The sequence below is a fragment of the Bacillus rossius genome, chromosome 1 (genome assembly GCF_032445375.1).
Source record: "Bacillus rossius redtenbacheri isolate Brsri chromosome 1, Brsri_v3, whole genome shotgun sequence".
Lineage (NCBI taxonomy): Eukaryota > Metazoa > Arthropoda > Insecta > Phasmatodea > Bacillidae > Bacillus > Bacillus rossius.
In genome coordinates, this window is record NC_086330.1 from 135,869,767 (window position 1) to 135,885,545 (window position 15,779).

Below are 15,779 nucleotides of genomic sequence, written 5' to 3' on the forward strand. Positions count from 1 at the left end.
CTTATAAATAAATTTTTTGTTCCAGGAGGAAATGTTAGTTCACCAAAATGCTGATACCGATTCAGACTTTGCACCTAAACCACCCGACTCTCCGCAGAAAGGATGTGATCCGCGGCCAAAGCGAGGGCGAAAGAGGAAGCATGAAACTTCAAGAGAAGAAAACAAAGCAAAACGAAATAGAAATGAAGAACATTACAACAACAAAGGTGTAAAAGTTGTAAAATCTTTCAAAGATTACCGATGCAATTGCTCACAAATGTGTCACGAGAGACTTTCAGTAGAAGTGCGAAAAGAACAGTATATAAAATACTGGGAGCTTGGTTCTTATGATGCACAAACCAATTTCATTGCTGCTCATGTGTCTGAAAATACAAAGAAAAGAAGCCAAGGAAAAAATGAAGCAAAGAGATGTTTTTCAAGACGTTACAGATTTGGCAGTGAAAATGTATGTAGGGATATATTTGTCATTACTCTTGGAATTTCAACTAAAAGAGTTAATACCGCACTAAAAAAGTTAAGGACTTCTTCCATTACTGACAAAAGAGGCCACACACAAGGTGGGAAGAACAAGATATCGGATGGCAAGAAACAAGAAGTAGTGAGACAGATTTCCAAAATACCAAAATATAAATCTCATTACAGACGGGAACAAACTGGTGCTAAATTTCTTCCCCCAGGCATGACCTTACAAGATATGTATGGAGCCTACAAAACTGAAGTTTCTGAGCCTGTTAGTTATTCCACTTATAGGCGCATCTTTCTAAATGACTTCAATCTGAGATTTAAAGCATTGAAAAAAGACACATGCAATTCGTGTGATACCTACGCAGCAAAATTGCAGACTCCGTATTCTGAAGAAGAGACATTGAAAATAAAGCAGGATCACGACAAACACATTGATATTGCAGAAGAGGCTCAAAAACTTATGAGGACTAACATGAAGGATGCAAAAGACCAACCTGCAATGGAATGTTTGACATTCGACATGGAAAAAACGTTACCACTACCCAGGATTCCTACCAATGTCATGTTTTACAAGAGACAGTTGTGGTTGTATAACTGTGGCATTCATTCTGGAAAATACAGCAAAGGTTTGTGCTACGTTTGGGTTGAAGGTCAGGCAGGTCGTGGTGCACAAGAAGTTGGATCATGTTTACTCCACCATATTGAAAATAAGATTGAGAAAGACACAAAGACACTTATTTTATGGTCTGATAGCTGTGGTGGCCAAAACCGAAACATTAAATTGACGCTCATTTTGAAAGCTGCTTTGGAATCTCATCCCTCGTTGACAAAAATTCACTTACGGTTTCTTGTATCAGGACACAGTTTCTTACCAAACGATGCTGACTTTTCTGATATTGAAACTGCTCTCAAACATCAGCAGCGTCTTTACCTTCCCGAGGACTACAAAGAAGTAATGAAGACATGCAGAAAAAGAAATCCTCTTGAAGTGGTTGAAATGAAAAAATTCATCGGAACATCCCAGCTGGAACAGATGGTTAGCAATAGGAAGATAGATGTGAACAAAGAAAAGGTTTCTTGGTTACAAACCAGAGAAATAATGCTAGAGAAGAACAAGCCTTTTTCTATTTTTCTGAGAAAAGACTTTGTAAGTGAATATTCAGAAATTGATATCAAAAAACGTCAAAGTGGCCGACCTTTAACCGGTTTCCGTGATAAACTAATACCTCTGTGGGAAAATGGTAAACCAATAGCCATCCCAAAGCTTCGTGACATAGAATCGGTAATGGATTTAATACCTGGTGATGCCAAAGAGTTCTACAAAGCCTTGTTTGGAGCTGCACAAGTAGAAGATGATGTTGATGGCTTCTCAGGAGCACCAGATTTTGATGTGGAATAGTGTAGCAGATGTTACTGTTTTTCAGACTACAAAACCAAATTTTTAAATAGAATCAGTGATGATTGTAATACTTGGTGATGACAAACAGTTCTATACAAAGCGTTGTTCGGAGCTGTACATGTAAAAGATGATGTCGCTGGCATCTAAGAGTACCACATTTTGACGAAGTGTAGCAAATAGCTGTGGGTTTTAAACTACTAACAAACTACCTACTTATAGTTTTGAAGTATCTAGTAGTAAGTATTTTAATAAAAAATGTTACTTTAGAACAGGTTTATTAAGGAAAAACTTTTATTTTATTAGTAGTTGTATGTAAATATATTTTGTATTAAAAAAACTACAAAATGTTTACTAATGTATTTACTTAAAGTTTCTGTCGTATTTATTTTTGTTAATCAAGTGTATTAAAAACTATTAATTTATAAAATCAGAAACACTAATAGTGCAGCTTGGATCATCCAACAAATTAAATAACAATATTATTCTATTCTGCATAAAGGAACCAATAAACAAAAAAACTATTTTAAGTGTTAAATAATAAACTTTATTTACTGAAATTTGGAGGGATGCTGCAGGAGTAATAAAAGAGCTGTAGTAGTGAATATTGACATTCTACACATCCTTCTGAATTGTTTATTGAAGATACACTTTGACTATCATTATCTCAGTTCTTATGTTGTGTGTGTTGGTTCCATTCTGCAAAAAGTGGTCCAGTTTGCCTTTGCCGGTTGTAGTTTGTGTTTGCGTTATCTGTTGAAATGTGGAACAGTGGTTGTTAAAATAAATTAGTCATGATATAAGGCGAAGTAAATATTCAACAACCATGTCGGGCGATGAATGCACGACCACGAAAAGACAAAAGGTCGCAGCGCAGCGGTTTCGGACTGAGTATGCACGCTAATGGCAATGTTTGAAAACCAGCGAGGTGTCGGAACATAGTGCTTTTTGTACCGTGTGTAATTGTGACTTTTCAGTCAAACATGGAGGCCGTGATGATTGCAGGCGACACATCGCTTCCAAGAAACACATCGAACTTGCGAAGATTAAGGCGGGAACGAAATCATTAAGTTCGTTTTTTACCAAGACAGAGAATTCTCACAGCATCATGAATGCGGAAATGCTATTTACATGTTTTATAGTAGAACATAATTTACCACTATCATCAGCAGACCACGCCGGAGATTTATTTAGGGCCATGTTTCCGGACTCTACAATTGCTAAGAAATATGCATGTGCGCGTACTAAAACAACTGCAGTTCTTAAGTCGATAGCGCAAGATACAACACGCGATGTTGTTTCCATCCTGCAACATGGTAAGTTTTCCATGGCAACTGATGGCAGTACAGACCAAAATAGTGTTAAACTCTACCCCATTTTGGTCAGTTACTTTGACAGTTCTAAAGGAGAAATAGTAACTGCTTTGCTCTCCATTTTAGAAACAGACGACAACACTGGAAAAGGAATTTTCTCTGTTATTGATTCAGAGATGAAGGCAAAAAATATACCTTGGAAAAATTGTGTGGCATTTGGCAGTGACAATTGTAATACAATGTTAGGGCATTTGCGAGGAGTAGCATCCTTCTTGAAAACAGCAAATCCTAGCATAGTAGTTCAAGGTTGTGTGTGCCATTTATTGCATATTTGTGCCCAGAAGGCTGCAAAACAGTTGGGGAGTGACATCGAAACATTAGTTGTTGACATTTACTATTACCTTGAAAAAAGCTCAAAGAGGAAAAAGGAATTAGTTGCTTGCCAAAAGCTGTGTGGTTTGAAAACACACAAAATTTTGAAATATGTTTCGACCCGCTGGCTGTCATTATTGGATGCTATTAACAGACTTTTGGAACAGTGGGATGCATTGTTAGAGTTGTTTGGTGTCGAAGATGAGTCAGTTAACGATAGCCATAGTTCTCGTTTCTTAAGTGTAAGGAACATTTTAAAATCTCCTCTCACCAAGCTGTACTTTTTGTTTCTTAGTAGTGTATTACCCGCTTTCACTTCTTGCAATGTAAAGTTGCAATCTGAGGCTCCATCCATACACATTGTTAGCAGAGAACTGTTGGCCTTGTTCACAGATCTGTTGGCCTTGTTCACAGATCTGTTGGTTCGTTTCATGAAACCAGATGCAGTTGTTTCAACTAATTCTGACATAACTGAGGTACAGTTAAAAAAACGGCATCAGAAATCAGATGAAAACCTTGTGATTGGAGCCAAAGCAAGAGTTTACTTAAGGGAAAATGAAGAAATACTTTCTACATCACAGTTGAAGTCATTTTATGAGTCTGTCAGAAATTTTTTTGTTGTAGCTTGTGACTATATGATTTCTAAACTTCCCATGAAGGATAAATTTTTGAAACACACTGAGATAGTGGATGTCAATCTTAAGAAAGAGAAGAACTTTTCATTTGTAGAGTATCTTATGTCTCAATTTCCTGGGGTTGTCAATGAAAGTGAGATGGATGAAATAGAGCTTGAATTCAGTAGGTACCAGATTGACGAACTAAATCAAGAAATCCTAGGTTCACCAAAAATGGACGTATGTTGGGGAAAAATCTCCAAATTGGTAGATGCGAGTGGCAGTGTTAAGTACAAGGTTCTCCCAAAACTTATGCTGACCATATTATTAGTTCCTCACAGCAATGCTGCGACAGAGCGTATTTTCAGTATAGTAAGGCAAAATGCTACTGACTTTCGTGCAAATCTTGGAACTGAGACATTAAATGCTTTAATGGTTGAAAAAATAAAAATGGGTGCACACGGAGATAAATGTTACAAAAAGAAGTTTTCCAAGAAGCAACTAGAAATGGCTAAGCATGCTACTGTTAACCAGTTGAAGCAAGGAGGGGTGCATAAGGAGGATTTATAAATTAACTTGTTGGCACACTGCTGAAATGAGACGATTTTGTAAATATGTGTGTGTATATAAGTTAAATGTATATAGACATTCCAGAAATGAGTGTACAACTTAAAAAAAAAAAAAAAATAGTAGGCCTAGGCCTATTTCATAACTTTCGGAAATATGTGATCAGAAATTCCTGTTGAGGTGAGCTTGCAATTTTTTATTTATAATTTAGCCATAAATGAGATATTTTAGTTGTGAGTGCAGGTAAATGTAATGTACCATGTTTTAAGTGTTCTGATTTATTTGGTCTCTCATTGTGTTTGTCTCCGGACCCCTCTCTTACAAAGTGTGGTCGATGATCCATTGGCGAGGAGGGGTGACTACTGATGAGACTACTCAGAAGTTGGCATCCCTGGGTACAGAAGTGCCCGGTGGCAAGCATTCTCCCTACTTTCCCCACATTTTTTCCCCTTTCTGTTCTCCTCCTCTTTGAAGACCTTCCTAGTATTTTCCGTCCTACTTCTAGGCATTCCCCCAGCTCTCCCCATCCTCCCACTCCACTCAGCACCTGGTACATCTTGACTAGTCTCTCCTTCTGTCTTCTGTCCTTTAAGCTCTCCCATCTCAATCCTATCATCATCTCTGTGGTACGACACTCTCCCTTCCCTTCTCTGTCTATTCTCCTCCACTTGCCCTTCACCCATCTAGCTGCTCTCCTCTGCACCCCCTCCAGCTCCCTCTCAAGCACTGCCGTGTATGGGTCCCACACTGCTGCGGCATACTCCAGCATGGGGCGGACCATAGTTTTGTAGGCCATATCACGTAAGGTGCTGCTTCCACCCCTGAGCACTCATCCCAGCATGCCCAGGGCCTGTCTGCTCTTCTTCACTACCTTGTCTACATGCTCCCCCCACCCCAGGTTACCCTGCAGCACAACCCCTAGATATTTATAACTGGTGGCCTCACTTATCACGTCTCCCCTCCAGCGATATTCCTTCCTGTCAATCTTCCTCTGCAGCAATTGACTAAAAAATTTCAAATATATTGAACTGCTTCTGTAGAACTCTTGTCTCAGAATAACACAATGTGTAACTATTTTCACTGTGTTTTTGTTGTGTTTGATAAGCAAAAATCTCATGAAACCATAATACTATCAACTACACAAATTACAGTGATACAAGAACACCACCACAGCTGGAGCACTTTTGAAAAAATACATCTAAATAAATGAAAATACGTTCACTAAACAATCTTCAAAAAGTTTCCAGCGTACCGGATACTTCAAAGTTATGACACAAACGGCCAAACGTATACGAACTATGGTGCCACCATTTTCTACAACTGGCTTGGCGCAGCTAGGCACGGTCCGGGGCCGCCTAGCATGAAATTCGGCACGTCACAGCTGTATGGTAACCAAACTTTCCCGGGACTCGTGGCTTATCTATTACTTTGATTTACATGTACGACCCTCACCCCAACTTTCCGATTGTTTTTAAGAAAAAAATGTGCTTGTGATACATGTATTAATCAATATATATAAATATATATACACATACACACTGTGAATGCCGCACAACTAATTTCCCTGAGTTTTCCCTGTTTTGTTGACCCATTTCAATTTCCCTGAATTTTCCCTGTTTTCCCTGTCGTTGGGAACCCTGTAATTTGCATTGGAATTTGATAACTTCTCTCATGGAAATGAACTGAACATATACGAGCTGAAATTAAATCATAAGCACACTTATTAAAATTTAAAAAATTACCTCAGAAACATATTTTAAACACAAAGTAAAATTTCTATTTGTCAATATTGTAATTTTTTTACAGTACCTACTTATTTGCAAGGAGTTTGGTTTAGTGTTTATAATTTATCTGCTGAGCGTCAAGTCTTAGGGCTGCCGAGACCGAAGACCAGAAATATTTATCAATTATGTAATATATTGTTGAAAAACTTGAATTTTACTATTTCAGGAAAGTTGATTTTTTTTATTAATTAGAATAGTTACGTGTAATTGCCATCTTCCTTTATTTCATATTAAACATTATGTTTGGTTGAGTGTGAGATAATTTTATTTATGTATGTTTTAATTTAATTTAATTTCTTATATATATTCTTACCTACCTACTTCTATTAAATTTCAGGCGGATGTTAACATTGTCATTCCAGTTGTATAAACTTTTTTGTCAAATTAGTTGTTATTTATACTTTTTGTTTCATTTTGGACTATGTTTTTTTTACTTAATTCAAAGATTTGTGGTGTGTACAGGGAGTGATATCTCTATTAATTTCTATACTCCTTTGGATAAGCGGAATATTGCCACCACAGTTTTACATATAAACAAATCCTACAAATGTTTTAAACATTATGACAAATAAAAAATAGTTTAAAAAACATCCTTTTTTTTTTTTTTTTGGTGTGTATAGTTTGAAGTTTAATATTATGTACGTACGTAAATTCTTAAACATAGAGTTATTTATTAATTTATTTAGAAGATTATTTATAGGTAGGTAATAAGTTTTTCTATTTGTCAATATTGTTATTATGGTAGATAGGAGTACTGTAAATGCCTACATTCTTATATTCCTCTATATCTCTTTCGATTTGGAGTGTTTCCGAGCCATTCGGGGTCCTCAACATCACCCCCTCCCCCCTCCCCCCCCAGGTGGTTAAAGCCCCAAAATTTCGAAAGTTTAAATTTTTTTTAAAATCTTTCTCTTTCGATTTTAAGTGTTTTCGAGTCATTCAGGGTCCTCGAACCCCCCGCCCCCCCTCTAGGAAAAAGCCCCAAAATTTCGATAATTTTAGGAATTTCAAATATCTATTCTTTCGAGATGGAGTGCTTCGAAACATTCGAGGTCATGAACCTCCACCCACCCCCTCCTCCCTTCCACAAAAGTGAAAGCCACAAAATTTTGAAAAATAGGAGGAAATTGTATTAAAATTAAGTCATTACGAACTAAAGTGTCCGGGGCATGGTGGAACTTTTACCCAAAGTCGACTTCCCACCCAATTTTGAGGGAGGGGGGGAATGCAAAACCCCAAAATTTCGAAAAATTTCTTAAATTTAAGTATACTTTTTTACTATTAGGAGTGTTTCCAAGCCATTCGGGGTCCTCAAACTACCCTCCCCCCACATGGAGTCAAAGACCCAATAATTAAAAAATTTCCCAAAATTTCTAAAACCTATTCTCTTTTGATTTGGAGTGTTTACGAGCCATTCGGGGTCCTCAACATCACCCCCCCCCCCCCTTCACAGGGGTCAAAGCCCCAAAATTTAGAAAATTTCAAAAATCATTCTCTTTTGATTTTTAGTGTTTCCCTGGTATTCAGGGTCCTCAAAATAACCCCTCCCCCTCGGGGGACAAAGCCCCAAAATCTCGAAAATTTCAGGAATTGAAATATCATTTCTTTCGAGATGGAGTGTTCCGAACCATACGAGGTCCTGAACCTGCACCCCCCCCCCCCCCTCCTTTTTCTCAAAAGAGAAAGCCACAAAATTTCGAACAATTGGAGGAAATTGTATTAAATTAAGTCATTACGAACTAAAGTGTACGGGGGATGGCGGAACATTTACCCAAAGACGTCTTCTCCAACAAATTTGTGGTAAGGGGATTGGGGGAATGCAAAACCCCAAAATTTCGAAAAAAAAATTAAATTTAAGAATACTTTTTTACTATTTGGAGTGTTTCCAAGCCATTCGGGGTCCTCAAACTACCCTCCCCCCACAAGGAGTCAAAGACCCAATAATTAAAAAATTTCCCAAAATTTCCAAAAACCTATTCTCTTTCGATTTTGAGTCCTCAACATCACACCCACCCCCCTCAGGGGTCAAAACCCCAAAATTTAAAAAATTTCAAATATCATTCTCTTTCGATTTTTATTGTTTCCCAGCCATTCAGGGTCCTCAAAATCACCACTCCCCCTCTGGGGACAAAGCCCCAAAATTTCAAAAATTTCAGGAATTTCAAATATCATTTCTTTCGAGATGGAGTGTTCCAAACCATTCGAGGTCCTGAACATCCACTTTCCGCAAAAGTGAAAGCCCTAAAATTTCGAAATATAAGAATATATATAATTGGATGTTGGCATGTATGACGTAGATAAACTCTTACACCGTTTGACCGATCGCCATGAAAGTTGGCACATCGAAGTGTTTTTATCATGAAGAAGGTTTTTATGCTATCCATTTTTTTTGTAACTCGCCGCTAGATGGCGCTGTAGCGCATCAACTTCTAAACCTTTCAACCGATTGCCATGGGTAAACAGAAAATCATAGGTCACAGATACACAAACAGTAATTATGTGTCATTTCTTAATGTCCAACACACTGGACATATCGCTATCCATTTTGCTGTAACTCGTGGACAATATATCACCCGGTGTTCAGCCCGGGCAAAGCCGGGTACTGCAGCTAGTTCAACATAAGTGTTAAAAAGCAACAAATTACAAAACCTATATAAATATTAGTAATCTGCTTTTAACTTTGCAGAATTGTGCCTAAAAATTGATTTTATTCGTAAAAAAAAATAGATTGTGTAAAATAGTTAAGTATGATTATAAGTAGAGTCCCGGAAAATTAGCATTTTAAAATGTATATTTTAGCATTTTAAAAATGAAATTTAGCATTTTGTAGCATTTTAAAAAGTGAAATTTAGCACTTTGTAGCATTTTGAAAAAACACAATTTTATATATATTTAAAAAAAATTTAAAACATGTCACACATCAAAATATAAGAATACCTACTGATAAATGTTAGATAAACAGTATCCAGGTAAATAACATTTTAATAGGTTGACAAAGAATGAATCATTAAATATAGTTTTTACATAGTATGTTAAATAACGTTAGCATGTCCAACACATCAATGTAATTTTTTTAAAAAAGGGCACATATTTGAATGCATTTGCACGATCGTGAATTGAAACTGTGCCACGTGGCATCATTTTGATTAAATTTAATTAGGGATACACCACATTTCACTTGTGGAACACAATTTGCAAAGAAAACTCTGCACTGGAACTACCCGTATAACCTTTCCCCATGAAACACGTGAGGGGTATTGCTGTTGTGAACAGACTATACCAATTGACCTTGGCGACTTCCTCTTGCTCACACACACAGGCTGGCTGGGCTCATACTATCTCTCCTCCTCTTTCTAATAATCTCTTACGCACACAAACACACCTGCTGACTGGGCTGGCTCGGCTTGCTTGTTCCCTCTCTATCTCTTCACCATTTTTATCGCTTACGAACACACTTACACACACTTGGCTTGCTGGCTGGCTACCGCCACAGCAGTACAGTGGAACCTCGCTACTACGAGAGCTGACAATGGCGAGAAAATTCCTCATAACTACGAGTATTCGTAATAACTGAATATATAAGATTTAAGTCAAAGTTAAAATCCTGAACATTCCAAAAATGTCTTAATGTCGCACAATATCTCGGAAACGTTACTTTGTAGTGAAAAAACGCATAGAATAAAAGTTGTAGCAAATTAAATTTCAAATATAAAAGGTCTCTGTGATTTTTTTTTGTATCTGCAACTATTTTTGTTTTAATCGCGAATGAAATGGTCTGACTCATGACAGCACTCTGAGATGCAGAAAAAAAAACAGCTGTCTCATCGCCTTGCTTGATCAGGGAGGGGAGGTACGTGGAGAGGAGAAAGGAAAACAACGGAAGGAGGGAGGGTAGGAAGAAGAAAAGGAGGGGACAGGAAGGGCATGTGCCATCTTCCTTGTTCATTTGTAGACACAGACACGCCCTCAGACCCAGTAACACATACAAAGGCTGGTTTGTTTTTAGATCTGGCCCCTCTACTGAAAGCCAGCGCAGTAGAAGGGCAAATAGCCTACGCCATGAGAGAGTGAAGGGGGGAGGGCATTAGGTCCCGCCCACTTCTTACCCCTCCAAGGGCCGGCTGCTATCTAGTGAGTCAGTCCGCCGGCGCGGGCCTAAACACACAGCATGCGGTCTGGCGCTTATCAGTCCGTGTTAATACTACGTGAATGTTTTTTCCCCCTAACAGCTGGCGTTTTTTCCTTGTTTGAAGATGCCATTTAAATCACTCAAGCCAGTTTAATTTAGCATGGTTTACCTAGTCCAATCGACGGTGCATTACAAATCTGTCGTAACTTTGGAGGTCTCGTAGTATCCCGTACTCGTAATTATGAGGTTCCACTGTATTAGCATTTATCGCAGAAAAACTAATACTTAGAATTTTATCGCATTTATTGAGTCATTTCACATTTTATCGCGGTTATTTCGCATTTGCGAATTTTCCGGGACTCTAATTATAAGTTATGTTTTTTAACCACACAGAATTTTTGTGTTTGTTGGTTGGACATGTATGAGTAGAAACTTCTGGGCAGATGGGTGCAACACATGTTGTGTACACTTTTGTAATTGTTCAGTGTTTTAATCTAAGAGACATTTGAACAGATGCTAAACCTATCAAGCAGAAATTGTTTGTGAAAGTGTCGTAGTATTTAACACACTACGTTTTGCTTAAAAAATTGACTATTATATAAAATGACATACCTTAGATGTTAAAGAGTTTTTTGTATCCACTACATGCTAACATATCAATGCAAGCATCTTTAATATTTTTAATTTTTGGATATTTTTAAAATATTGCAATTAGTGAAACAAACTTAGTGTAGGGAATGCACATTTCTTGCCTGAAAGTTGCATAATAATCCTAAATATGCTAGAATAATGCTTTAAACTATACAAGTAAACATCAACATATATAATACAGCTTGCTATATAAGAATCTATGTTTGTTAAGTAATACTGTAACCAGTACAACTGTTTACAGTTATATTATTATTTTTATTATTATTGTAACATTAATTGTATATTTCATGAGCCAATATTATGTATTTAATTATTTTATTGTAAAGAGGACAACCAAAGTATAACAGATATTACACATCTGATTGCCAGAGACAACACGCTTTTAACTTCAGGGTCTTCTAAGCATTATTCTTTGGAAACTTTATTCATTTGGTCATAGTTCGATACTCTTACACGCTAACATCCAAGTTTTATTTCACTATGCAGTCTATTCGGTTTGCTGATAGCTATAGCTCCTTGGTTGCTAGGGACTGAAAGTAAATAGTTAGAAGGAGGAAGAAGAGAGACGCCATCGCCATCTTGCAGCGGGAAGACGTTTCTCGGGCTGGGGCGAACCAAAGCCTTGGTTGCCGCCCGAGGAATTTAAGATTCGCGTCATCCGCGGTCGTGTACTATCTAGAATTCTCCATTCTACGAGTTGGGAGAATAGTATCTAGACTGAATAAGTCTTAGATAGGGAGTATCGGCGACATCGAGTGCCAACTTCCGCGTCGGTCCCGTTTCGTCCCGTAGTGGTTCCGGACGACTGATGCCAGCGCCAGCCGAGATCGGCCACGACGATTGGTGAGACAGATCCTAATTAAACCAGACTTTCTAGGACGAGAGGGAAGTCGATTCTTCAGCCAGACGCCTGGCTACCTCAGATCTTCTGTAGTTCGCCAATTACAGCTTACAGCGTCCAGTGTTCCAGCGTAGCAGCAGACCACCTGGAGGTCCTGGGAAGAGAGCCTCAAGCCTCCGACAGCGTATAGCTAGACCCGCATGGTATTCAATGTGTTCCAGTGACGTCATTTGCATCTACGTACCGACACCTAGGTCTGAACAAAAGTTAACATACAAAATATATTATCTTGGTTGTCCTCGCTTAATCACATGTTAACAGTAACTTCACGCCCATATTCAAGGACCCATTAAAATCATATGTTTTTCAGTTATTACTATTTCATTTATAACAAACGTCAGTTAAGTAATGCAAATTTCCACTAGTCACACCACAATAACAAATTTTCTTTTAATAATATCTCTCTGGACAGTAACACAGTGCAATGACGTGCTAGCTGGATTATCAGTCTGGTAGTCAATCCAGTAGCAGCGTTCCTGGTATCTACTGCGAAGAGGGTAGGCGCCCAAAACCCCGCAAGAACACACCATATTAGTTAGAGTGGCTACCACAATTTGGAGCCAACGTATACTACGAAGAGTATTAGCCAGTATTTAGTTTTCAATACATTGCAAAAATCAATAATAATAATGATTGGTTAGGCCTACAAAATTAAAATCTTAACTAACGGTAAAGAGGCTATTGTTTATAAACTACTTAGCAATAAAACCAAAGTATATCTAAAAGCTTTAACTTTAATAGAAATTTATTGTGTATATTTGTAAAGTCTTTACACAAATTATTTCTCAAGTAGTAACTTGAGCTGTCGTTTACCATTGTTCAAATTTATTTTATCTTTGCGTTTACATACATGTACTCAAATTTGAGCAAGAACCTCATTTTTGGGGAAACTATAATACTTTATTGCGTTCCGTTTCGATCTACACCTATCCCTCACTTAGCACGTCTTCAGATTGAGCGGATTCATTTAGCGCGATGTGAATATTATTGCCCCAGTCTTGAATAGCGCGTCTGTAAATTTCAGTTAGCACGAAATCACGGCCGACAAAAAAAAAGTCAAGCACGACACCATGAAGTCTGTTTCAACTTCTGTATACAACAGATGTGTCATGGGATAAAGTTAGCTAAACAAGGGGGGTGGGGGGGTGGGGTGGAAGATATGCGCGCGCAGGTCTGTCTACGCTTTCGGCTGATGTACAAACATCAGCTATGGCTAGAGGCACAGGAAAATAGTGATAATGGCTGTTCGTAGTGTTTATATTTTGCCATATAGCATTTATATAGTTTTAATTTTAATAGACTATAAAATTCTTACGTGATTCTATTATTCATTGTTTGATTATTCCATATTTTCAAAACGGTTTTGAAAATTTTCTATATACATAATTCATGATGGTATAGCTGTCCATATAATATAAAATTTCCCCTTAATAAAATGTAACATAAAAGTTTAAATATCACATTTGTAAAGTACCTACATCAATTAACACTGAAAATAAAAATTTGCAACCGAGATGTTAAAATATCAATGCAAAAAAGTCAATGTTGTTCAAGTAACAAACATAAGTGTCAAAAATCACTTTCACAAAGCCAAATATCAAAAATAATTTTCACAGAGTTCTTAAATAAAATGTAACTTTACCAAACACATATGCCACTAACAAAAGTTATAAGACAGCATTGAGCATGTTTCAAAAGTCTTTTCAGTCATGCTGGTTCTACGATCTGTGACAATTAAATTATATTTGCTAAAAAAACCATTCAGCATCAACACTGGTTAACAACCTTAATTTTATTGTGAACAGCAGCGCAATATTTTAGTTTCACAGATTACAGTTTGTTTTTCGGGTTAGGAAATTAGAAAAACACTAGGTACGTTCAACAAATGAGCGACAAAAGCATAGAGCTACTATGCTGCCATCTTTTTCTTCCCCGTTAAAGTGCTAACGAATTTGACTGAAGAAGAGATTCCTTTTTTTTTTTTTTTTTTTTGTAGTTGCCAAATATAAGCTGCGTGCGTTGTATACTTAAATTAACACATATTTATATTTTAGTTGTCATTTAACAGTAAATAATTTGATTGCTTGTGTTAATATCACGCACGCGTTGGCAAACATGGCCGCTTCAATGTTTTCACTTTCTTTCCCGTGAAAATATTCATGCACATAAATAAACGTCTCTCTTTAATCATTTACATTTGTTTGGGTCGTACGTTACATTTGCCGTTAAGAAAGTTTCTGCACGAGCCTATGCGTATTTAAATAGTGTTTTGTGTTATTTACAAGAATCATAGATTGTGTTGTTTACTTGACTCGCCATTGTCACCGTTTATTAGGTAATCTTTAAACACGGTAAGAAGATGGATAAAATAAACAATGTACTTTATTGTATGTTCGGCCATTAATAATAATAATAATAAATGGTTTATTTAAAAATATTAGGTAAGCCTAAAATTTACTGGAAATTTTAATATTACTTGAAATTTTAATAATTACTTCTACAAACGGGATTGTAGCGTTTATTCGTCGGTAAACCATTTTGTCGCTTTTATTCGCGCCTATATCGTTTTTACGATTTTCCAGTGCCTCTAGCTATGGCAAGTTACATTGCGGCTATGGAGTGTAAAGGACCAAATGTTTTTACGTATGCAGCAGTGCCGTACCGTTGTTGCCTGGCCACAAACCGGGCCGTGAACTCAGTCTAGCCAGTGACAGACTGCAAAAGCAACATCTGCCCATTCAGATGCCGGTAACTGTACGTGCTTGATCACTCATAATGCACCGTGTTCAAGTATTTGAGACAAAACTAGAAGTATTACGGCACGCAGATTGTCATGAAAGCCAAGCTTATGTTGGTCGCACTTTAGTTTTAAGCAAGTCAACTGTGCGCATAATCGTACAAAAAAAAAAGACTTACCAAAAGTTTATATGTCTGATGCTGTTGGTTGTACTAGCGGAAATATATATTTGACATTAGATACCGGAACAGAAATTAACGGATGATTCACATGGAAAAGGTTTTAAATGAATGTTGCAATGAAAAAAAATAATCATTAGCATTACAGGATTGGTGTGAACCACTTTCATCTGTTGCTACCGACTTCCTTCCTTGGCCACCTTCATCATGAACATCAATACGGCCTTCGCGCCATTTTCCCACACCACTCTCGCACAACGCCATCGCTCATAAAGTTTTCACCGTACACAACACTCATTCGGCGATGGATTTCTGCTGCAGTGTGCCCTTCTGCCTGTAAGAAACGGATGACTCCATGCAGCTCGCATTTAGCCGTACAGTTTATCGTTGCAGCCATGTTGACATTCCCATAACCAAGCTTCAACTGAGGTGTGAGTTGGCCGCTCCACATGGTTGGTGGAAGGGGGTAAACACTACGAGACGTGTCGATTCGTGTACGAGCGATTAGGGTATCGATTAATGGGCATGCCATGGAAAAATGAAACTGTAATCACACTGCAGGGCACTGTTAAAACGTGGCTGAATAGGCAGGAGGCATCATTTTATGCAGAGGGTATTGGAAAGCTGGTGCATCGGTACGACAAATGCCTCAATCTACACGGTGATTATGT

General features: G+C 37.6%; 1 protein-coding gene across 8 annotated transcripts in view; it reads left to right on the forward strand.

Annotated features, from left to right (window-relative positions):
- Window positions 1-15,779, forward strand: part of LOC134546186 (uncharacterized) — a 31,018-nt gene that overhangs the window by 11,112 nt on the left and 4,127 nt on the right. For 7 of the 8 annotated variants that reach the window (XM_063388780.1, XM_063388774.1, XM_063388775.1 and 4 more), the window contains one exon: window positions 26-5,802. The exons of the other annotated variant lie outside the window; for it this stretch is intronic. In XM_063388780.1, the coding sequence (XP_063244850.1) occupies window positions 26-1,864 (1,839 nt within the window). In that variant the 3' untranslated portion in view covers window positions 1,865-5,802. Of the gene's footprint in view, window positions 1-25; window positions 5,803-15,779 lie in introns of those variants that run through there. 8 annotated transcript variants of the gene reach the window in all.